Genomic DNA, 23422 nt, shown 5'->3' with positions numbered 1-23422 from the left:
AAAGCCACCTGGATAGCAAAGGTCCTCGGAGAAGACAGACGTTCTCTGAAGCATGAAGGAATGGCTCAGCACAGGAGACTAGGCTGGCTGCCCTCTGAGCTCCAACCCCAGGGCCCCCCAACCTGGACTCTCCTCACACAGCTTCAGTCCACTCTGCCCTCTCTGCCGGGGCCCACAGTGAGTGGCTGCACACAGAATTTTGTGCCCAGACCCTTTAAGAGGGTGCCTGCATTTCCAGCCATCTCTCACTGTCAGGCAACAACCCTGCTGCTTTCCGCAGCCAGATGTGCTGTGAGCTCCTTTATCGGTTCTGGTTTTCAGGGCTGGGGAGCCTAGCTTGGGATTTAGACCCCAGAGTTCTCAGTGGGAACCCTCTACCGCTGCACTGTTCCTCCGGACCTTTAGCTGCTGTCTGTGGGAGCCTGGCCGGTCCTTTCTCCCCTCCGCACTTCCCACCAGCCTCTGTGCGGTCTCCACTTCCCGTCCCTCGTTAGCAGGGGCCTCTCCAGCCAGTCCTTAGTTGGTTTCTCAGGGTGGCTTTTCTGGATCTGAGTTGTATTTACAATTCGGTCCTAGGAGAGTGTCCTTGTAGCTTCCACTTCCTCTGCTGCCATTTCCAATCTCTCTCTCAATATATATTATTGACAAAGGACTTGAAACCAGACTTCATAAAGAATTTATAACCATTATAACCCAGCAATCCCACTCCTGAGTAGCTGCTAAGATAAAGAAACACGTATGTCCACACAAGCTTTTACACAAATGTTCGTGGTGACTTTATTCATAGTGACAAAACAAAACAGTGCCCACCAACTGGTGTAGAGATAAAACAAATTGGGGTAAATTCACACAATGGAATATCACTCAGCATTAACAGCAACAAACCACTGAAAGACTGTACAGTGAGGGGAAGGATCTAGTTAGGCACAGAAGCGCAAATACTGTGTGAGCCATTTATATAAATTCTAGAACAAATCCACAATAATGAAAAGCATGTCAGAGATTTCATAGGGCTGGTTTTGGGAGGTGAGAATGGAGCTGGGGGTGCAGTGTTTTCTGCAAGGGGCCAGAAGGAAGTTTTTTTGGGGGGAGGGAAGTATGGTTTTAAAGAAACATTTGTTATTGATTTCAGAGAGGAAGGGGGAGAGAGATGGAAACATCAATGATGAGAGAGAATCATTGATCAGCTGCCTCCTGCACACCCCACACTGGGGATCAAACCTGCAACCCAAGCCGGGCATGTGGCCCAACCGGGAGTCAAACCATGACTTCCTGGTTCATAGGTTGATGCTCAACCACGGAGTCAAGCTGGCTGGGCTTGTTTTTTATTTAATTGTTTATTTTTATTTTTTTTATTTTGATTGGACTGGTGGTTACATAGATGAACACATTTGCCCAAACTCATCAAACTAAGTGAAATGAGCCAGACACCAAAGGACGAATGTGTATAATACCACATTCTAGGGACTCGGAGGAGTCAAATGCATAGAGACAGGAAGTGGAAGAGACTTCGGGGCTGTGGGAGGAGGAATGGGAGTTGCTGTTGATTAGGGACAGAGTCTCCACTTGGGATGATGAGAAAGCTCTGGAGACGGTGATGATGATGGCTGCGGCACACTCAGTGAATTTCATGTCGCTGAACTGCGCACTTAAAACGTTTAACATGGTAAACGTTATGGTCTGCATATTTTACCACACTAAGAAAAATCTAAAAGAGCATCATCGAACTGTATACTCTTAAGCGGGGACTTGTTCCTCATATCTATTACGCCTCCACAATATAAAGTTGATTTCTAAAAGTAGCAAAGGAGGAGCGAGCCTGTGTTGCTCTTCCTGAACAATTGTAGGTTTTCCCCGGAATCAGACTGTTCACAGACCTCGCTTCAAATTCTGCTCCCGCCACTCCTAGTGTTCTAACCACTGGGGACACGCGTCTCATCGGGTAAAAGCATCAAGCTCGACTTTAGAATGAAAGGAAGCCACGCACTCAAAGGGCTGGTGATGGCGGCACAGGTTATAAAATTGTCTTTGTCCCCCCAGGTGGCGACTGAGAAGGGGAAGGAGCCCTGGGGGGTGGGGGGGGCAGGTGGCCGGCCTGCGGAGCGAGCACATCGGCCGGCCCGCCGCGGGCTGTGCAGGTGCCGCCGCCGCCAGGTCCGCCCAGCAGAGGCCGCGGGAGGCTCCGCAGGAGGCGGCTTCCCAGCATCACACCCCCCGGAGGTGTCAGGGCCGACGGGAGAGGAGAGCCTTCCCCTGCCGGTCTTTTTATTTTTATAATATATTTTATTATATTTTATTGATTTTTTACAGAGAGGAAGGGAGAGAGAGAGTTAGAAACATCGATGAGAGTGTCTTCGATCAGCTGCCTCCTGCACGCCCCCCACCGGGGCTGTGCCCGCAACCAAGGTACATGCTCTTGACCGGAATCGAACCCGGGACCCTTCAGTCCGAGGCCAACGCTCTATCCGCTGAGCCAAACCGGCTTCGGCTCTCCCTGCCGGTGTTGACTGCGATCGGGGCCGCCGGCCGCGCTGGCGGTCTCACGGCCTCTCCCCCGCGAGCCCACTTTGCAGACGGGAAAGCTGAGGTCCGCGCGGTGCAGCCGGGAGCCCCGCGCCCCGCCGGCGGGAGCCGCCCTCCCCGGTCCGCACCCCGGTCCCCGCCGCCCGCCGAGGGGCCGCCGGCCTCTCGGTCCCCGCAGCACGGCTCTCCCCTCCGGCTTCTCCCCTCCGGCTTCTCCCCTCCCGGCTCCCGCTCCCGCTCCCGCTTCCTTGTGAAAACTTCCTGCCGGGCGGCCCGAGTCCCACCTCCTTCCTGCCCCCGCCCCCGCCGCTCCCGCCCCGCTGGCCGCAGCCGCGCTCCCCGCCGCAGTCCGGCCGGGGCTCCACGCGGGACCCTCGTCCCGTCTCCTCCCGGGCGGCCCCCACCCCCGGCCGCCGGCGGAGAGGCGGCCCCGGCAGGTGAGTGGCCGCGCCCGCCCCGGGGAGGCCCCCTGGACCGGGGTCTGAGCGCCCCGGGCGGGGAGGGGCGGAGGGAGGAGGGGATGCCATGGGTGGTTTGGGAGAGGAGGGGGGAGACGCCATGGGTGGCTGTAGGAGGGGCCCAGGGGCACGGGCGCTGTGCATGGTGGAACAGCGGGCACCGGGCAGCAAAGGTGGGCAGCCCCCACCGGCTCCCCTCCCGGCGGGAGGGACCAGCACCGGGTCCCCTGCTCGGCGCAGGGAGCTTTGGGCAGCACAGCGGAGTCAGGCAGCTCGGGTGGAGTCTCTCCTCTGCTCCTGATGAGCGGTAGGACCTTGTCCAGAGGCTTATGCTCCTGCCTCAGTTTCTCATTTCTAAACACGCAGTGCCTGCCTCCTGGGGTGGTGGGTGGCCCCCGTCAGTGTTCACTGCCTGTGAGGAGGCTGAAGAGGAGGCGGTGTGCCCGTTCCTGGCGCTCTGGGCTTTGCCTGTTGGGAGGACCGGGAAGTTGACCGAAGGTCACGGGCGCCCGGTCCTCTAAGGACCCCGTGGGCTCAGGATGGTCTGAAGTAGTGACAACAGCAAGCCTGGGGGAACGGCAGGTCCGGCTCCGGAGACCCGGCAGGGCCGCCCCTCGCCCTATGCTCAGCCACCAGGGTGGGCTCTGCTCTCCCGCCTTCTCTGAGCGGCCTCCCCGGGGCGGCCTGAGCTCCCAGTCCCCGGGGACGGGAACAGCTTGTGCTGGTTCCCAGGATCAGCCAGACCTCAGCTCCGGGCAGGGCCCGGCAAAGGGTCAGCTCTGCTCCCTGGCCTAAGCTGGGCCTGGGGGGCGGGGGGCGGGCAGGGAGCTGTTCTCTGAACCCCATCCCACCCTAGTCCATGATATAGGACCGCTGTGTGTGTGCCCCTGGGAGCCAGGGTGTGGGGCCGGCTCTCCTGTCCCCTGCTGCTGCCCCTCCCACTTTTGAGGTCTTCCTGAGTCTGCCAGCCTGCCGTTGGGGCTCCCCTCCCTGCCGCCTGGCAGCCGGCTGGGTGGCCAGGCTCACCTCTCTGCCTTCCCCTTTCCCGGGGGATGAGGCGGCGGTTGGCATCGGTTTCTCCGCGGCTCCCACCCCCACCATTCCCTATCAGACGTTCCCAGAAGAGGAAACGCCGGGCAGCCCCCTCCACCAATCGGAAGCCAGGACGAAGATAGAGGTCGCCCTGGCTTCTGTCTGCCTCCCACACCAACACGTGCTGCTGGGGAGGGCCCCCTCCCCCCGGCCTCTCCTCCCAGGAGCCCTGGGAGCCTGGGGGAGAGGACTCCAGGGGCCCCGAGGGGTGCTGGGGCCCGTTCTACCTCCGAGGAGGGTGCTGGCCGCATGCTGGGCACGCGAACTTTGGGACGAGGCGAGGCCAGCGGGAGAAGGAAGAGGAGGCAGGGGCAGAGACAGAGGTAGAGAGAGACATAAATAAGGAAATAGAGAAAGCCTTAGAGATTCCCGGAAACAACAAGGTTCAGAGGGGGACAGGGAGCGGGGCGGGGGGGAGAGGGGGGCTGGAGAGAGAGGCCAACTTAGAAAAACAGAGCAGAGACCGAGAGGAAGAGCAGGGAGGGGGAGACAGAGGAAAGACAGCGTCCGAAGACCAGAAAGAAACCCCAGGAGAGGAGGACCTCGACGGGGCCGCCCCGGCTGGTCCAAACCCAGGGCCCCGGCCGGCTTTCTGGCCTGGGACAAACGCCTTGGGCTCCCTGGAGTGTCTCTTCACCTACAAAGCGGGAGGCAGCATGCACCTACGTTCTAGGATTGCTGAGAGGAGGGAAAGCAAGGATCCAGCCCACAGGGTACACGTAACATGTGACAGCGATTGGTATTACCACCCCACACAGGCACGATAGAGGAATCCAGAGAGGAACAGCATGTGGGGGGCTTTAGGGCCTCCTGGGCCCCTCTCCTGCCTCTGCCCTCCCCCCGCCCCCGCCCCAAAGCCGTGGCCTCTGAGCCTCGCCCTGTCCCCCTATTACGGAGGCGGTGTGGATGGTGGGGGGGGGAGTGTTGCCCTGGGCTGCGGGGGACACAGGTGACTCGGTGTGACTGAGGGGCACTCCTCCCACAGGCACTCGGAGGCCAGCCCCAGGAGTTCCTGCCGGAGGTCAGGGGGTCAGGTCTGGAGCTCCCTTTCACTTTGTAACAAAGGAAGTTCGTCGTCTGGCCGGGGCTGGGTCTGGAGGGCCCTGGTTCCGCTGCCCAGTGCGCCCGGGAGAAGCCACAGCCTCCGAACACCTCTCCCTCCTCCCATCCCCACCGCCGGAGGCCGAGTCCTGCTGGGGGCGGCAGGATCTCCTGGGGCTTACCGGCCAGACGTGTAGTTTCCGCCGGCCAGGCCAGCAGGATGGCGCACTAATGGGGCCCCCGGGAGGAATCAGATCGGAGGGGCCCCCAGTCTCACCAGGGGGTCTCACCACCTGCTCAGCCTGTCAGCATCGGGTGTTCCAGGGGCTGTGGGCTGGTGGGTTGGCCCGGGACAGGCCCCCCGCCCCCAGCGGAGGACACTGGTACCCAGCCTTTGGCTGGGGTCTCGGGAAGCATGGACCGTGTCCAGTGTGGAGCTGGCCTTAGGCAGGAATTGGGGGAGACGGGGAGAGCAGCCAGGTCTCCTTTGGGCAGGGGGCCGGATGGGGGCGGGGGCTGTGTGAGGAGGGCAGGCGGGAGTGGGTGAGGTCTGGCGCCACTGCGGGGCTTGCTGGGGAGGCGGGCCTGGAGGATGGCAGGGCCTGGGCATGTCAGGGGTGGCCTGGGCAGAGGCCTGTGGCAGCGGCTGTGCAGTGTGATGGGAGCACAGGGCAGAGGCCCTGAGGCTCAGGCCGTGGAGCCCTTTCCTGTGGGGTGGGCCTCAGAGGCAGTAAGGGGGGCGGTGGCCAGGGCGGAGCTGTGCTTTCGGAGGGGCCCGAGGGTGGCGAGGAGCACCCATTGGCGGGGGGCCAGAGGGGAGTTTTCCACTGGGAAGCTGGCTCCTGGCCTGGGCTCCTCTTTGGTTCTTCGAGGGGAAGTTGGCCCTGCCATTGCCGCTGACAGCCAGTCCCTGGGCAGGTCACTCGCACCCACGGGTGGCGAGGGTGGGGCCGGGCCTCGGCGCCAACCTCCAGCGGGCGTGGAGGTGCTCGGTGAATCAGATCCCGCAGTTTCCCTGTTTCCTGATGAGTAAACAGGTCGGACGGAGGACCCTCTAGCTTCTGTTTCCTGAGCCACCGAGAGCGCAAGGCCGGCCCCTCACCCCTGGCCCTCCCCGCCCGCCTCTGGCACGAACGCGAACATGCAGGCTTCCTGTCCCTCCATCCGGCAGACATGCCTGGTGTCCCGGAGGCCTGGCCTGGCTGCACACAGGAGGGGCTCTGAGCTTGCGTGTGCAAGCATGGGTATGCGTGCACCGTGTGGCGTGTAGAGCTGGGTGGGAGCGCGTCCCTGCGCGGGGGGAAGCGGGGGTCTTCAGTCTGGGATCTCACGGAGTGGACAGGACGAGGTACGTTAGGGGAGGGCAGGGACAGACACAGAGCCTGGGAGGGCGACAGAGGCGGAGATGCGAGGCAGGGCACCGAGCTGGACACACGGCTGAGTGAGCGGGTCGGCTGGCTCCACTCCTGCTCCCCCTGGAAGGCAGTCCGGGGCAGGGAGCATGCTGCACCATGCACATGGCAGCCTGCGTGTAGAGGGGGAGAGAGGCAGTAAGAGAGACAAGAAACCGGTGGAGGAAGGAAGCCCTCACTGAGCCCTGGGCGGTGTGAGTGGACTCTCCCACTTCGCAGACGAGGAAATGGAGGCTCACAGGGCTCAGCTGCCGCCTGAGGTCACATCGCGTGTGACAGCTTGTGAGTACAGAACCTGTGGACTCCGGGATGGGGAGGGGACACACACACACACAGAGTTGGGGGGGGGGAGAGAGAGAGAGCGAGAAGGAGGAGGGGCCAGCGGAACCCAGCCAGAAGGTGGAGGTGGTTTTCAGGCCAAGGGACTGGGAAGCAGAATCTAGGCAGCCTGCTGTCAGCCGCCTTTGGCTTGAAGAGGGATCTGGTGGTCAGCCCATTGTTCTGGGGGGTTAGGTCTGGGGGGTCAGGGCAGCCACCCCCCCCCCCCCCCCCGCAATCCCCAGTTCTTCTCTCCCTGTCAGCATCTAAGGCCCTATTCCTATTCCTGACCACCCTGGGGGTTCCTCAGAAACACACACGGCATTTCCTGAATTAATACTGGAAGGCTAGGGTGGGTGCAGGGCTGAGGCAGCCAGCGCTCACCGAGTTCATTACATTTGCGCTCTCCGCAGGATCTGCACTAACTCAGGCCTCAGTCCGCCCAACAGCCCCGCCAGGGAGGCACTCCTGTCCTCCGGGGTTACAGAGGGTTCGAACCCAGGGAGGGGTGGGGCGGGAGGGGATGCAGAGCTCAGAGGGCATCCTTCGCTGCTCCGCTTCCCAGAGAAGAGAAGCCGGGAGGGAGGGACGGTGTGGAAGGTCCCGCGCTGGCTGTGTGTGTGCTTTCTGTGGAAATGGATCCTCTGTCTGCTGGGAACCCCCCCAGGGGCCTCCGCACCCCCTCCTCCCAGCCCGGGCTCCCCCAAACCAGGCTGAGCTTGGGGAAGAGCAGGGGCGGGTGAGCTGGGCTCGGTGGGGTTTGGGGGTGGAGGGGGGGCGGAGAGGGCAGGGGTGCTGGGGCTGCTCAGACGGGGCTGGGGCCTGGGGGCCTGGCCGGGAGCCCAGCTGCTTTGCCTCTGGAGGTGGAGGGGAGAGAAGTGTCAGCTCATTCTTCACTGTAAACACATCCCGTTCCCACGCCTCGGACCGCGTTCTTGCTGTGGCCCCCATCCCCTTCGCCTTCTGCCATGCCCGCCCGGCTCTCCTCACGCCCCTGTCTGCCTCCAGGCCCCTCAGAGCCCCTGGAGAACCAGCTCCTCTGGAGGCTGCGGGAGGAGGGAGATGGGAGGAGGGGAGATGGGAGGAGGAAGATGGGGGGACTGGTGGTGGGAGGAGGGGAGGTGGGCGGGGCTGACAGTGGGAGGGGCTGATGTGAATGGAAGAAGGACTTTCTGTAGGGCCAGGAGCCCAATCTGCCCGGCCCCTCCTGCTGCTCTCCTTCCTGCTGCAGGTTTCCCCGCCTCACTGGGGCCTCTGCCTGAGACAGGTCCCAGCCAGGGGAAGCCTGGGTCCTGGTGTGGCTGGAGATGAGGCTTAGCCAGGGGGGGTCCAGGACCCAGTCAGAAGGAGCTCCAGCCGGAGGACAGGGGCCCCCTGCCAGGGCCCCGGGAGGGCTCAGCAGGAGGAAGGTGGGCAGGGTGGTGCTGAGAGCTGGGGGCTGCCCGTGGCCCTGGCCGCTGAGCCTGAGGGAGAAGCGGGAGGTCCGCTGGGAGCAGACAGGGCGAGCCCTGGAGGTAGGCCCTGGGCCTGGGGCAGTGGCGGGGGGGGGGGGGGGGGGAAGGGGGGCAGAGGGCGTAGCTGGTGGAGGTTGGGGGAAGGAGCTGTTTGGGAGGGGGTGGCAGCATGTGTGGGAGGGCTGTGGGGTGGGGCCCTGGGACGGGCCATGGGGTCTGAAGGACACTGCTGGTCCCGGAGGACAGGCCGAGTCCCCTCACCCCCTCAGCGTGAGCCACAGGGCTCAGCGTGAGCGACAAGCCACTGGAGAGGGAGGTCTCCCTCACATCCCACCGGAGCTGAGGGCAGTGGGGAAATGGAGTCACCCCACTCCCTGCTGCCCTCCCCCAAATACACATTCCATCTCATCTCCACTTCCTGTTTCCAGGCTCCATACCCTGAGCACCGATGCCCCAGGGGCCTGGTGAGCTCCTGGTAGTGAGTGAGCGGCCTGAGGCCTGGGGAGGAAGCACAAAGCCAGAGGCGGAGCTGTGGCCGCAGGGAGCTGTGATGGACAGCCTGCGGGGGGGGGGCGGCCTGCAGCTCTGCAGGGCCAGAGGGCGTGGGAGCGAGGCCACCTGGGAGGAGAGGGATCCCTGTGGGGTCTCTGCTTCCGGTGCGGCGGGCGAGGCTCTGGCTGGAGCTGGGAGCAGCTCCGGGGCCCCTGGGAGTGTGTGGGTGGGGGGCATGTGTGGGGCCGGGCGTTGAGCATTCCAGAGATACTCAGGGGTGCAGGGGGCCAGCAGCCGACCTCGCTGCTCCCAAATCGTAAGCAGATGTGAGTGCCCCGGGAGGTGCGGAGCAGGAACCGGCCGATCTTAGGGATGTTAAACATGGAATCCGAAACCGGCAGCGGGGGTGGCCTCGCCCGAGCTCAGCCTCCCAGAACAGGCTTCATCTGGGTCCTGACCCGCTCCCCACCCACGGGGCGAGGCTGGGGTGGAGGAGAGGGAGAGGAGCCCACCTCCAGATGGCTGACGGGTGACCCGAGGGCGGTGGGTGCTCTCGTTAAACCTGAGGCCAGGTGGGGGGCCCCTCGGGTGACAGCTCCTGGAGCTGGGTGCAGTGATGACTGGCCAGTGTTGGACTGACTTGGTGTGTTTGTGTGCGGCCGGCCTGGCGTGTGTGTGTGTGTGTGTGTGTGTGTGTGGTCTCCCCGTTTCCATGGTGTGAATAACCCCCCCCCCCCCCGCCCCCGTGCCGGATCTCAAGCTACTTACACGACATCGGGAGCTGCGGGCTGAGCACCACCGGTCCTCGCGGGCCCATGGGAGAGGCTGGGGGGGGTGGGAGTGCGGCTCTGCAAGGCCAGAGGGCGTGGGAGGGAGGCCACCCGGAGGAGAGGGGTCCCCGTGGGGTCCCAGCCTACCTGGACCCAGCCTACCTCCTTCGTCCCAGAGAGCAGGACGCCTGCCACCACGTCAGGGTGGCTTGGCCTCGGCCTGCACACACACAGGGATGGGGAGCTCACCCTGAGGCTGCCGACTGCTCTGACTGAGAAAGCTCTCCCTCCAGCTGAGCCCGGGGGCTTCCCTCTAACCTGCCCCCATTGGCTCTGGTTTCAAATCTTGGTGTCAATACTGAAGTGCCCTGGGTAGGGCCGGGCTGGGGCTGGAGATTCGGAGAGAAAAGGCATGATCAGGAAATAGGCACAGGAACAGTGGTGTGTGTGTGTGTGTGGCGGGGGCGGGGGGTAGTGCCGGGGCTCCGGAAGGAATGGGGGGGGGGCCAGTCTGCTAATGGGGGTCAAGGAGCAGAGCAGAGATGCAAGGGTGGCACTTGGGGCTCCACCTTGAAGGTGAGAACTCAGATGAAGAGTCGAGGGAGGACGGCCAGGCCGGGGGGCGGTATGAGCGCTGGGTGCCCCACCCAGGCAGGCGGTGTGAGCTCTGGGTACCCCACCCGGGCAGGCGGTGTGAGCGCTGGGTATAGCACCCAGGCAGGCGGTGTGAGCGCTGGGTGCCCCACCCGGGCAGGCGGTGTGAGCACTGGGTGCCCCACCCGGGCAGGCGGTGTGAGCGCTGGGTATAGCACCCAGGCAGGCGGTATGAGCGCTGGGTGCCCCACCCAGGCAGGCGGTGTGAGCACTGGGTGCCCCACCCAGGCAGGCGGTGTGAGCGCTGGGTGCCCCACCCGGGCAGGCGGTGTGAGCTCTGGGTATAGCACCCAGGCAGGCGGTGTGAGCGCTGGGTGCCCCACCCGGGCAGGCGGTGTGAGCATTGGGTGCCCCACCCAGGCAGGCGGTGTGAGCACTGGGTGCCCCACCCGGGCAGGCGGTGTGAGCATTGGGTGCCCCACCCAGGCAGGCGGTGTGAGCACCGGGTGCCCCACCCAGGCAGGCGGTGTGAGCACCGGGTGCCCCACCCGGGCAGGCGGTGTGAGCATTGGGTGCCCCACCCAGGCAGGCGGTGTGAGCACCGGGTGCCCCACCCAGGCAGGCGGTGTGAGCGCCGGCTGCCCCACCCGGCAGGAAGGAGGCCTGGGAGCTGGGCCAGGCGCTGGGGGCAGGCGGCGTGGCAGCAGCCTGTTCTCTCACCTGCTCAGGCCTCCGCGGAGACCGGGTCCTCAGAGCCTAGGCTGAGGCTGCAGGGCCCGCACAGCCACGCCATGTCGCAGGCCTCCGCCATGTCGCCTCCTCTGCGCTCCCTCCTCCTGGCCCTGGGCCTGGGGCTGGCCGGAACCCTCAACCCCAACGACCCCAACACCTGCAGCTTCTGGGAAAGGTGAGAGGGGCCCTGCTGCACCTTGAGGGCCCCAAGCCCCCAGCTCCCACTCTCCTCACGAGGGAGGGCCCCTCTTCCCACCTCCCGCCCTCTCCCCGGCCCTCGCCTCCTGTCTGTTTCTGCTCTGCGCTCCCCTCCCCTCCATGGCTGCCTCTGACTCTCTCCCCCTCTCTGACTTGTCTCAGTCTCCATCCCAGCTCTGCCTGTCTGTCCTTTCTCTATCCCAGGCCCTTGGCCTCGGTGGGAGTCTGGCGGCAGGACAGGGCACAGAATAGGAGCCATTTTCAGCGGGGGAGGAGGGGGTAAGCAGAGGAGCTGGCCCAGGGGGGCATAAAGGACAGGGCAGGGAAACAAGGCCTAGGGCAGGATTTGGCCAGAAACGCCACATCCCACGCGTGGGCCCGCCTCCATCTCCTGCCTGGGGAGGAGGAGGAAAACTGCCAGCTCCCGTCCTGTTGGTGAGAAGGGGCTCTGATGTGGGAGAAGGGGGCTCCGGGAATGTTCTAGTTCTGGGAGGATCCCTTCGGACCGGAGGGCAGGATGTGGGTTCGTTCTAGGTTTGGGGGAGCCAGCCCAAAGGTTGGGGTGGCGATTCCCCGCTGTGGCCAAGCTTCACGCCCTGCTTCTCGCCCCCGTGCCCGCTCAGGCCTCCCCGGCCCCGGCCCCGGCCCTTCCTGTCTTGCAGCTTCACCACCACCACCAAGGAGTCCCACTCGCGCCCGTTCAGTCTGCTCCCCCCGGAGGCCTGCAGCCAGCCCTGGCTGAGCCCCCACACCTGCCCCCAGCCCACGTGAGTGGCCTGCCCCCTCCTGGGCAGCTGCGCCCACACACCCTCATTCTTCCTGGGGACCTTCGGGGTTTGGAGGAAGCATCTGGCCGCCGGGCCCCCCGGGGTGGGGTGGTCCACGCTCTCCCAGCCCAGAGCGCTGGCCGGGCCCCAGGCCTCCCACGGTGCTGCTCTGCGTTGCGGGGCGGGGTCCGGGGGGGGGGGGTGCTGGGCCTCAGCAGGGAGCCTGACGGCCTTCGGCCTCCCCAGGGTTGTCTACAGGACAGTCTACCGCCAGGTGGTGAAGCTGGACCACCGGAAGCGGCTCAAGTGCTGCCAGGGCTTCTACGAGAGCCGCGGGGCCTGCGTCCGTGAGTCCGGGCGGGGCGGGGCGGGGCTGAGCCCGCCCCTCTAGGCCTTCCCTGCAGCCACCGGGGCGGGGGACTCCTCTGCCCTTTGGGGGCCCCCCCCTCCCGCTCACCTGGCGGCGTCCCTAGGGACACCCCCCTCCCCTCGCCCCTCCTCATGCCCCTCCACAGTCTGTCCGCCTCCCGGCGTCCTGGCTCTCCCGGCTCCAGTCTGCCTGTGTCTCTCACTGTGTGTGTGTGTGTGTGTGTGTGTGTGTGTGTGTGTGTGAGAGATGTCTGCGTCTGCCCCTGTCTCTCTGTCTCTGACTTGTTGCTGTTTGGTCTCTCCTGTCCCCGCTTCCCCCATCTCAACACCCTGAGGCCCGCCATCAGCCCCTGCCTCACCTGACCTACCCTGGACCCCAGTCTCTGGACAGCGTCCGTGTCTAGGTGCTCCCTGAGGACCCTCTCCCCTTAGAGGACCCTCAGGTGCCCCCAGGATTTCCCCGGAGGGGCCCGGAGCCCGAACCCTCAGCCTTTGTGCGTGTGAGAGGCGGGTGCTGCTCAGAGCCGGGGCCCTGGTGGGGGAGGGAGACGGGCTCAGTGTGAAGGGGGTGAGGGCAGGCTGGCAAGCCCCTTCCCCCTTCCCTGTCTCTGCCCAGCACTCTGCGTCCAGGAGTGTGTCCACGGCCGCTGCGTGGCACCCAACCAGTGCCAGTGTGTGCAAGGCTGGCGCGGCGACGACTGCTCCAGTGGTGAGCGATGGCAGGGCCTCGGGCGCGCCCTCCGAGCCGGGCACAGGGCCAGGGCCTGGCAGGTACCCGCCCGAGTCCCTTTCGGACCTCACGGACCACCAGGGCTTGCCGGTCGGCGGCCGCTGCTCTCCGCTGCCTTTGCCGGGGACGGGGCAGAGTTTGGGCCGAGCCAGACGTGGCGTCTGTGAGGGATGGGATTAGCTGGAGGCTGGGGGGGGCGGAGGGGGAGGCCCCGGTGACCTCTCCCACCCTCCTCCTCTCACAGACTGTCCCCCGGGCGTGTGGGGACCCCAGTGCGACAAGCCCTGCCGCTGTGGCAACAGCAGCTCCTGTGACCCCAAGAGTGGGGCCTGTACCTGCCCCCCTGGCCTGCAGCCCCCCCACTGCCTTCTGCCCTGCCCCCTTGGCCGCTACGGCCCCGCCTGCCAGCTCCCCTGCAGCTGCCACGGGGCGCCCTGCGACCCCCGGACCGGAGCCTGCTCCTGCCCCCCGGAGAGGACGGGGCCCAGGTGCGTGTGGTGGGGCACAGGCACAGGACCCCGCTGGCACCCACGGGCGCGTGCGGGGACTCCCCGGGCTCCAAAGGGAGGGGTGGCGCCACCGCCCCCGGCCGAGTGACCTGGAGCCAGTCACCGGCTTTGTGAGCTTGGTTCCTGTCCGTGAGCGGCAACAGCCTTACCACCTGGGAAGGTTCCTGTGAAGATAACACGAGAGGGCATGCGTGTGGAAGCATGTCATCCCGTGGGGTGGAGACAGGGAGCCCCGGGCAGGGCCGGGGACAGGGAGGACCGGAGCTGAGACCTCCGCGCAGGGAGAGGCATGAGCCGAGGCGGAGGCGGACGGGGGTCTGGGGCCTCCACTCTGCCACACATGGTGGTGTTGTGTCCCCACCATTTCCAGTCCCGGAAAGTTTTGCTTTCTGATGCCATAGTCCCCTCCAGGGGAGCTGGGATGTGTGTGTGTGTGTGTGTGTGTGTGTGCTCACTGAGCCCTGCAGTCAGGCCTTAGGGCCACGGGGAGGCAAGTCCTGCTTGCTCACACCGACCCACACTGACCTGCCCTGCTCTGCCCGCCAGCTGTGCGGTGTCCTGTGTGCAGGGCCCCGTTGGCCTCCTCTGCCCCAGCACCTCTCCCTGCCACCACGGGGGCGTCTTCGAGGCCTCCCGCGGCTCCTGCAGCTGCCCGCCTGGCTGGATGGTATGAGGGGGCCTGTGGGGCCGGGCGGGTCTGGGAGGGCTCGGGGAGGGTGCACTGCAGCGGGGGCCTGTGGGCCCCGGAGCGGTGTGAGGGCTGTTGGTGTGGGAGTACTCGAGGGTCCTGGGCCCAGGGGGAGACCCGGTGCCGGGGAGTCTGCCAACCTCTCACTCCGCAGGGCGCCATCTGCACCCTGCCCTGCGCCCAGGGCTTCCACGGCCCCAACTGCTCCCAGGAATGCCGCTGTCACAACGGGGGCCTCTGCGACCCGCTGACGGGGCAGTGCAGCTGTGCCCCCGGCTACACGGGGGAGAGGCGAGTGGCATCGGGATGGCGGGGGCGGGGGCGGGGGGGGGGGGCCGGGCCGGGAGGGTGGCGGCGGCGGCGGCCAGGCTCACCCCGCCCGGCGCCCAGGTGCCGGGAGGAGTGCCCGGTGGGCCACTTCGGACAGGACTGCGCCGAGACCTGCGACTGCGCGCCCGGGGCCCGCTGCTTCCCCAACGGCGCCTGCCTGTGCGAGCACGGCTTCACCGGGCACCGCTGCACCGAGCGCCTCTGCCGCGACGGCTTCTACGGCCTCAGCTGCCAGCTGCCCTGCGCCTGCGACCCCCAGCACAGCCTCAGGTGGGCCGGGGCGGCGCAGGACCCGGGCGGCCGGTGGGCGAGGCCTCCGGTGCCGGAGCCACCTGGGTCCTCTCCGGGGCACATGCACGGGCGGGGTGGAAGCCACAGGAGGGAAAAGAGGGGCCTGGGGACGGGGTAGCAGGGTGCTCTTGGCCCCCTCCCCTGGCATTGCGGGTTGGCCCCAGGCCCCGGCTAGAGCGCAGCCCGGCCTCGCCCGCAGCTGCCACCCGATGAGCGGGGAGTGCTCGTGCCAGCCGGGCTGGGCCGGCCTGAGCTGCAACGAGAGCTGCCCGCGGGACACGCACGGGCCCGGCTGCCGCGAGCACTGCCTCTGCCTGCACGGCGGCCTCTGCCAGCCCGACAGCGGCCTCTGCCGGTGCGCGCCCGGCTACACGGTGAGCTGAGCGCCAGCTAACGGGGCCGGGAGGGGGCGGGGGAGGGCGGAGCCGCCGCTCACGGTCCGCCCGCGGCCCCCAGGGCCCGCACTGCGCCAGCCTCTGCCCGCCCGACACCTACGGGCTCAACTGCTCCTCGCGCTGCTCCTGCGAGAACGCCATCGCCTGCTCCCCTGTGGACGGCGCTTGTGTCTGCAAGGAAGGTAACGGGGCGCCCCGGAGGGGCGGGCGGGGGCGGGGGCGGGCCCCGGGGAGGAGGGGGGCGGCCGGGTAAGGGGGGAGCTTCTGGGCGGCAGTGGGGACGTGGGAAAGGAGCCAGGCTGCTTGCTTCCTTCCTGGAATCTCCACTTTGCTTTTTCTTCAGCTGCAGAAAGCCCACTTATCCTCAAAGGAAGGTGACCAGACGTCCCGCTTTTGGCGGGACAGTCCCGATTTTTAACAATTTGTCCCGCGTCCCGTGGCGTTTTCAAAAAGTCCCGAAGCGGGACGTGGGACAATTAAAAAAAAAAAATATATATATATATATATATTTTTTTTTAATTTTTTTTTACAGAGAGGAAAAGAGAGGGATAGAGAATTAGAAACATCGATGAGAGAGAATCATCGATCAGCTGCCTCTTGCACACCCCCTACTGGGGATCTGCCCACAACCAAGGTACATGCCCTTGACCGGAATTGAACCCGGGATCCTTCAGTCCGTAGGCCGATGCTCTATCCACTGAGCCAAACCGATTTCGGCAGCGCGGGACAAATGGTTAAAAATGAGACAGACCCGCCAAAAGCAGGACGTCCGGTCACCTTACCTTAAAGGCCCAGCCCAGAAGGCCCCTCTTTGGGGAACCCTGTGATGCATACCACGGAGGGCAGCGCCAGGCAGGGCCCCCCCAGATCTCCAGGGGTGCAGGGTGGCGGCCTGTGGGCTGGGTTCTGACGCAGGCTAGCTCTCTCGCATGTTTACAAACCTCCGTCTCCAGTTCCCACTCTTCCACGGGAGGGGGAGGATCCACTTACCGCTCGTTACCTGTTGGGGCCTCTGTGAGCCTTGGGGTTTGCTGCCGGCCCCCTTCATTTTGCAGAAGAGGCGTCCGTGGCCCAGAACGGGGTGGTGCGTGGCTGGCAGTCGCTTCGCCTTTGGTTTCACATCTAACAGTGTAGATGCTTGTCTCTTGTGAGGGACCACGAGCACCCCCACTTCACCCCCAGCTCGGAGCGCAGAGCCTGGTGCAGTCAGTGCTTAGCGTGTGCTCCCCCGGGAGAGGAGCCGGGCCCCCATGCCTACCCGCAAGCCTCCCTTCTAGGTTGGCAACGCGGCAACTGCTCGGTGCCCTGCCCGCCTGGAACCTGGGGGTTCGGTTGCAATGCCAGCTGCCAGTGTGCCCATGAGGCGGCCTGCAGCCCCCAAACCGGAGCCTGTACCTGCACCCCTGGGTGGCACGGGGTCCACTGCCAGCTCCCCTGTCCGGTAAGTGCTCCACAGCCTCCTGCCTGGAGGGAGGGGGGCATGGCATCCCTCAGCTGACCAGCCTGCCCTCCCCTCCACTCCCTCCCCCAGAAGGGGAAGTTTGGTGAAGGCTGTGCCCATCGCTGTGACTGTGACCACTCGGAGGGCTGTGACCCTGTCCATGGGCAGTGCCGGTGCCAGGCTGGCTGGACAGGTGAGCATTCTGGGTGACCATTGTGGAGTTGGGGGTATACCAGCAGACTCCAAGAAATGTGTCCAGCCGAACCTGGTTTGGCTAAGTGGATAGAGCATCGGCCTGTGGACTGAAAATTCCCAGGTTCAATTCTGGTCAAGGGTATGTATGTTGGTTGCAGGCACAACTCCGGTGGGGGGTGGTGGTGCAAGAGGCAGCTGATCTATGATTCTCTCTCATCGATGTTTCTAACTCTCTGTCCCTCTCCCCTCCTCTCTGTAAAAAAACAATAAAATATATATATATATATTTATATTTTTTTAAAAGAAAGAAAAGAAAGAAATGTGTCCGGAAGAACCTTTATGGAAGGGGCAGGCGGGCCAGGCTCACCCTGTTCCTCTCCCACAGGTGCCCGCTGCCACCTGCCCTGCCCCGAGGGCCTCTGGGGAGCCAACTGCAGCAACACCTGCACCTGCAGGAACGGGGGCACCTGCGTCCCCCAGAACGGCAGCTGCGTGTGTGTGCCTGGCTTCCGGGGGCCCTCCTGCCAGAGAGGTGAGGCTGCCTCCCTCCGCCCCCGTCAGCAGGTGGCGCAGTGTGGTGTCAGAAGCCTTCCGCTCTGCCATCTTGTCTTCTCCCACCGATTCCAATCCTGGGGCCGGCGGGGAGGAGGGAGGGAGGGAGTGGGATCAAGGGCTGATGGCCCCCGGTCACCAGGAGCCCTTTCCTCCCAGCCTGCCAGCCTGGCCGCTATGGCAAACGCTGTGTGCCCTGCAAGTGTGCCAACCACTCCTCCTGCCACCCCTCCAATGGAACCTGCTACTGCCTGGCCGGCTGGACCGGCTCAGACTGCTCCCAAGGTGCGTGGTGCTCGTGGGTCTGAGAGCAGGTGCTGCCGGAGGGCGGGCTGAGAACCGGCGGCCTCTGTCCCCCTGATGCGGGGGAAAGAAGCCCCTGGGCCCGCCTGAGTCAGTCAGTTACATAAACAACATAAACAGAAGCTGACGGAGCGTCCCCTCCATTCTGGTGCTGAGGACGCAGCAGTGAACAGGTCAGGAGGAACAGCTTCCTGACCTTCTCCCTGGGAGACCTAGGGAAGGGGGTGAGGGAAGCCATAAGCTCGGTTTAAAAAAAACAACACACGTTTTTGCAGTCGAAGGAACCGCTGAGCTAAAGCCAGCCCACAACACACGTTTTTATTGATCTTTTAGAGAAAGAGGAAGAGAGAAGGATAGAGAGAAACATCAAAGAGAGAAACATCATTGATCAGCTGCCTTTTACACACCCCCCTCACCCCCCCCCTACACACACTGGGCATCAAGCCTGCAACCCGGGCATGTGCCCTGACCGGGATCGAACTGAACAGCCTCTAGATTCCTGGGTCAGTGCACAACCACTGAGCTACACCGGCCGGGCCACAAGCTCAGTCCTTATTAATTAATTAATTGGTTCTTTCTCACATCTATAATAGTAAAATCATAAAATGCTAATTAGACCAGACAGCTGAATAACCTTCCGGATGTCCTTCTGGATGAAGCTGGGGCTGCGGGGGCCGAATCCAGCTGCTGTGACCAACCAGCAGGCAGCGGCGGGAGGGCAGGGTCCCCCTCTGGGAAGGAAGCCCGGGCCCCGGTGCCTGCTGGGGGCCTGAGGGAAGCCCGGGCCCCGGTGCCTGCTGGGGGCCTGAGGGAAGCCCGGGCCCCGGTGCCTGCTGGGGGTGGAAGGAAGCCCGGGCCCAGGAGCCTGCTGGGGGCCGGAGGGAAGCCCGAGCCCTGGTGCCTGCTGGGGGCCGGAGGGAAGCCCGAGCCCTGGTGCCTGCTGGGGCCGGAGGGAAGCCCGGGCCCAGGAGCCTGCTGGGGGCGGAGGGAAGCCCGGGTCCCGGGGCCAGAGGGAAGCCGGTGCCAGCAGCCGGGGAAGGAAGGCCAGCTCTTGCACGAATTCCGGGCAGCGGCCTCTGGTACACATATGAAGAACATCATGGGAAAGACGAACGCAAACCAACCAGGTGGAATAGGTTTTGCAAAGGGAAAGGAGAAGCTATTGCTATGAAACAGGCTGGATGGGAGCTCACGGTCAGGCAGGGAGAGAAAAGCCATCCTGGTGAAGAGCTTTGCCGTGGGATTCAGTAATAACTGCTACTACAATAGATTATTGGCTAGTATCAGAGACACAACAATTACACCTTAAACAGGGTGAACATTTACTTCTGTCACATTAAACAATTTTTTTTTTAAAGTCTAGAGCTACTCGTTGGTCTGCGGACTGAAAGGTCCCAGGTTTGATTCCGGTCAAGGGCATGTATATTGGTTGCGGGCACATCCTTGGAAGGGGGTGTGTAGGAGGCGGCTGGTCGATGATTCTCTCTCATCGACGTTTCTGGCTTTCTGTCTCCTTTCCTCTCTGTAGAAAATCAATAAAATATATTAAAAACAAAACAAAAAAAAGAAGCCTAGAGCTACACAGGGCAGGAAGTTTGGACGGCTCTGGCCGCCTGGCCCGGCCACGCTGATCAGAATGGCCATTAGGCAGCCACGGGCAGGCATTCAGGAGGCGGCTGAGCCCATGGGCCTGCCGGTCAGCATGTGGGTCACCGAGTGTGGATACTGTTAACGCCTTGGCGTTCCTGGGAGAGAGGCCCGCGCTGTGGGGAGGGTTTCCGTGCTGCTGGGGCCCAGAATCCACCTGGGGCGGGGAGGGGGCTGGGCCGGCACCCAGGCAGCCCACCCCTCCCCCCAGCATGCCCTCTGGGACGCTGGGGAGACAGCTGCGCCCAGCCCTGCCAGTGTCACCACGGCGGGACCTGCCACCCCCAGGACGGAAGCTGCTTTTGCCCCCCAGGCCGGACCGGACACCTCTGCTTGGAAGGTACCCACAGAGGCGGAGCTCCATGCCCCTGTGCCCACGTCAGCCCCGGCCCAGTGTCCTGGCAGCCTCTGACCCCCGCCCACCCCCCTGGCTCTCTCCCAGGCTGTCCTCCGGGGATGTTTGGTGCCAATTGCTCCCAACCGTGCCAGTGTGGTTTTGGAGAGAGGTGCCACCCAGAGACGGGGGCCTGTGTGTGTCCTCCGGGGCACAGCGGTGCCCCCTGCAGGATCGGTGAGTTCTCCTCTGGGCCCTGACTATCCCCAGGCAACAAGGACGCATGGGCACCTGCCTGGGCACCTGCCGGGATCTTGGCCCCTCACCTGGGAGTCTCTGCCGTGCATGCCCCCCACGCTCACCAGCAGAGCCGAGACCCTGTTCTGAATGACCGCCCCTACCCACCAGGGAGCCAGGAGCCCTTCACCATGATGCCTACCTTTCCAGTGCCCTACAACTCACTGGGGGCCGTGATTGGCATCGCCGTGCTGGGGTCCCTGGTGGTGGCCCTGGTGGCACTGTTCATCGGCTACCGCCGCTGGCAAAAAGGCAAGCAGCACCAGCACCTGGCGGTGGCGTACAGCAGCGGGCGGCTGGATGGCTCCGAGTACGTCATGCCAGGTGAGCACGGGGGGGTGGGGGGGGCAGGGGGCACCTCCCAGGAGCTGGCTCGTAGGCACACGGCTCCTGGCTCCCTCCCCGGACCGGGACCTGGGAAGTGAGGAGCTGGAGGAGGAAGGGACGTCGGAGGGGCTGGTTCCTGGTCTCTGGGGTCAGAATAGCATTCCTGGGCCCAGGCCTGTCCCCGACGGGGGTCACCCCGCGCCCGTGTCTGTTCCTGCAGATATCCCTCTGAGCTACAGCCACTACTACTCCAACCCCAGCTACCACACCCTGTCCCAGTGCTCACCCCACCCTCCGCCCCCCAACAAGGTCAGTGCTGCCTGCGGGGGGGTCCCTGTGGGGAGAGGCAAACGCCTGCTTCTCTGGAAAGCTCCATCCCTGCCCCTCCCCCGGCAGGCTCCCGGCAGTCAGCTCTTTGCCAGCCTGCAGGCCCCCGAGCGGCCAGGTGGAGCCCACGGGCCCGATAACCACACCACGCTGCCCGCCGACTGGAAGCACCTGGACAGGGGTAGGCGCCGGGCCCCTGGGGAGGGCGGGGGGTGCAGGCGCCTCTGCGGGAGGGGTGCGGGGCACAGGGTGTGACTATGGGCTGCTTCCTCCTCCTCCTCCTCCTCAGGTAGCAGCCGCTTGGACCGAAGCTACAGCTGTAGCTACGGCAACAGTAATGGCCGGGGCCCAGGCCCATTCCACGGTAAAGGTACAGCACGGGGGTGCGGGGGGAGGGGGAGGGGCTGCGCGGGAGCTGGTTTAGGAGCCAGCGCCTCCCCTGAGCTGGAATGCTCCCCCCCTCAGGGCCCATCTCTGAAGACGGGCTGGGGGCCAGCATGGCCTCCCTGAGCAGCGAGAACCCCTACGCCACCATCCGGGACCTGCCCAGCCTGCTGGGGGGCCCCCGGGAGAGCAGCTACGTGGAAATGAAAGGCCCCCCCTCAGGATCGCCCCACCGGCAGCCTCCCCAGCTCCCGGCCAGCCAGAGGCCGCGGAACCCCCACCCCCAGCCACAGCCACAGCCGCAGCCGCAGCGGGACAGCGGGACCTACGAGCAGCCCAGTGCCCTGTCCCACGGTGAGCCCCCCCCACCCGCTGGGCCCAGTGCCCTGTCCCACGGTGAGCCCCCCCCACCCGCTGGGCCCAGTGCCCTGCCCCCCCCACCCGCTGGGCCCAGTGCCCTGCCCCCCCCCCACCCGCTGGGCCCAGTGCCCTGCCCCCCCTCCCCGCTGGGCCCAGTGCCCTGGCCCCCCCACCCGCTGGGCCCAGTGCCCTGCCCCCCTCCCCTCCCCGCTGGGCCCAGTGCTCTGCCCCCCTCCTCCCCGCTGGGCCCAGTGCTCTGCCCCCCTCCTCCCCGCTGGGCCCAGTGCTCTGTCCCACGGTGAGCCCCCCCCACCCGCTGGGCCCAGTGCCCTGCCCCCCTCCCCGCTGGGCCCAGTGCCCTGCCCCCCTCCTCCCCGCTGGGCCCAGTGCTCTGCCCCCCTCCTCCCTGCTGGGCCCAGTGCCCTGACCCCCTCCTCCCTGCTGGGCCCAGTGCCCTGACCCCCTCCTCCCAGCTGGGCCCAGTGCCCTGCCCCCCTCCCCTCCCCGCTGGGCCCAGTGCCCTGCCCCACGGTGAGCCCCCCCCCACCCGCTGGGCCCAGTGCCCTGCCCCCCTCCTCCCCGCTGGGCCCAGTGCTCCGCCCCCCTCCTCCCTGCTGGGCCCAGTGCTCCGCCCCCCTCCTCCCTGCTGGGCCCAGTGCCCTGCCCCCCTCCCCTCCCCGCTGGGCCCAGTGCCCTGCCCCACTGTGAGCCCCCTTTCCGCTGGGCCAGGGGCCGGGGGTGGGAGGGAGAAGTGTCAGGGAGGAGGAAGGGTCGGAGAAAGAGAACATGGAGGTCGCATGCTGAGGCAGCAGGAGCAAGGCCGTGGGGTCCGAAGTGGGCCCAGACCAGCAGGATGCTGGGACTCACATGGCTGCTTAGAGCGAGCGGTGGGACCCTCCTCACCGGGCTGAGGATTGACATGGCGGTTGTGCAGCACCTGGCTATCGTGTGGTGTTGGTCCCCAGAAAAGTGTGGAACCGGGCCGGGGGCGAGCATGGGGGAGGGAGGGCACATGGGCAGGTGACAGTGTCCTCATGTCCTGTGAGGGGGCAGGTCAGGGTGGCCTCCCCCACAGGCAGCTGAGACGCTGCACAAACAGCCCTGTAGCCAGGCTCCAGCTCTGCTTCGGGCGGAGGAGGCTGGAGAGGGGAGAGGGAGAGGAGGCAGAGGGGAGCAGCCACCTCCTCCTCCTCATCCTGTCCCTTCTCTGTCTCCAGACCCGGACTCCATGGGCTCCCAGCACCCCCAGCCTCTCGGCCCGACCTCCGGCCACTACGACTCGCCCAAGAACAGCCACATCCCCGGACACTATGATTTGCCTCCCGTCCGGCACCCCCCTTCCCCCCCGCCTCAGCCCCGGGACCACTGAGGGGCCGGGATGGCGTGCGGAGGCCAGCACACCTGTTCTTGCTGCCCAGGGCTGGGGACAGAGCCGGCCGAAGCCTGCCAGGAGCAGGAGGGGCCTGGCAGGCCGTGACCGTGAACGTGGTTATGAACAGAGTGAACGGAGGACGTGAACGGCGAGGGGGAGCCTGGCTCCCGCTCCCACCGGGACGCTGGTTGGCAGGAAGCCTGCCTTCCCTTCCCCCGCCCACTGCGCCCCCGGCTGCCAGGGCCCGTGCACGGAGACTGGCGGGCTGAGCATGGCAACTGACTTCATATCGATGTAAAAAACGTATACTGAGCACCTTTTCGCTGCTCTCCAGGCTGGGCTCTGTGTATGTGTGAGGTTTTGTGTGTGTGTGAGTGGGGGGGGGGGGGGTTCAGAGGGAAATCAGGGGTAGGCCTTCTCCTGTGGTGCTCACCACTTAGTAGAGAGGCAGAGAGGCAGCCCCAAACCAGTTAACTAGCAACAGTCTCCTCACTGGCCCCTGCATCCACTTAGGGCCCCGGCCAGCCAGCTGCTCCACATACAAGCTGATCAGGTGGCCCCTGGTTCCTGGCCAGAGTCAGCTCAGAGGTCTGAGGGAAAGGCTGTGCCGCTTTCGCGGCCGCTCTGCCTCAGTGGCACCGGCTCCCAGTCCTCCCACCAGCCATACTTCTTGCAGGGACTTCACGTCTGGGGTGCCCTTCTCCCCCCGTCCCCTGTGGA

At 65.2% G+C, this 23422-nt stretch overlaps 1 protein-coding gene across 3 annotated transcripts; it reads left to right on the top strand.

Moving 5' to 3' along the window:
* Positions 1–2831: 2831 nt before the first annotated feature.
* Positions 2832–23015, top strand: PEAR1 (platelet endothelial aggregation receptor 1). 3 transcript variants are annotated; one of them, XM_045583264.1, is made up of 23 exons: positions 2832–2960; positions 10883–11061; positions 11747–11851; positions 12098–12198; positions 12837–12929; positions 13195–13438; positions 14006–14126; positions 14302–14438; positions 14538–14747; positions 14968–15142; positions 15225–15345; positions 16441–16604; positions 16695–16797; positions 17185–17331; positions 17511–17636; positions 19513–19641; positions 19744–19872; positions 20083–20256; positions 20480–20568; positions 20656–20767; positions 20876–20956; positions 21052–21324; positions 22548–23015. In XM_045583264.1, the coding sequence occupies exons 2-23, from the start codon at positions 10946–10948 to the stop codon at positions 22697–22699; spliced, it is 3102 nt and encodes a 1033-aa protein (XP_045439220.1). In that variant the 5' UTR covers positions 2832–2960; positions 10883–10945; the 3' UTR covers positions 22700–23015. The 3 variants fall into 3 exon arrangements, with proteins under 3 accessions (XP_045439220.1, XP_045439219.1, XP_045439221.1); XM_045583263.1 differs by having other exon boundaries at positions 20044–20256; XM_045583265.1 differs by lacking the exon at positions 17511–17636 and having other exon boundaries at positions 20044–20256.
* The last annotated feature ends 407 nt before the right edge of the window (positions 23016–23422 follow it).

Source organism: Pipistrellus kuhlii, unplaced genomic scaffold (genome assembly GCF_014108245.1).
Source record: "Pipistrellus kuhlii isolate mPipKuh1 unplaced genomic scaffold, mPipKuh1.p scaffold_m20_p_18, whole genome shotgun sequence".
NCBI classification, from domain to species: Eukaryota; Metazoa; Chordata; class Mammalia; order Chiroptera; family Vespertilionidae; genus Pipistrellus; species Pipistrellus kuhlii.
This window is presented reverse-complemented; position numbering and strand designations above follow the sequence as displayed.

Coding starts and splice junctions, on each gene's coding strand:
- PEAR1 (XM_045583263.1), top strand. CDS start 10,946: ATGTCGCAGGCCTCCGCCATGTCGCCTCCTCTGCGCTCCCTCCTCCTG. Junction 14,748..14,967: donor GACCCCCAGCACAGCCTCAG/GTGGGCCGGGGC, acceptor CCTCGCCCGCAG/CTGCCACCCGATGAGCGGGG. Junction 15,143..15,224: donor GGTGCGCGCCCGGCTACACG/GTGAGCTGAGCG, acceptor CGCGGCCCCCAG/GGCCCGCACTGCGCCAGCCT.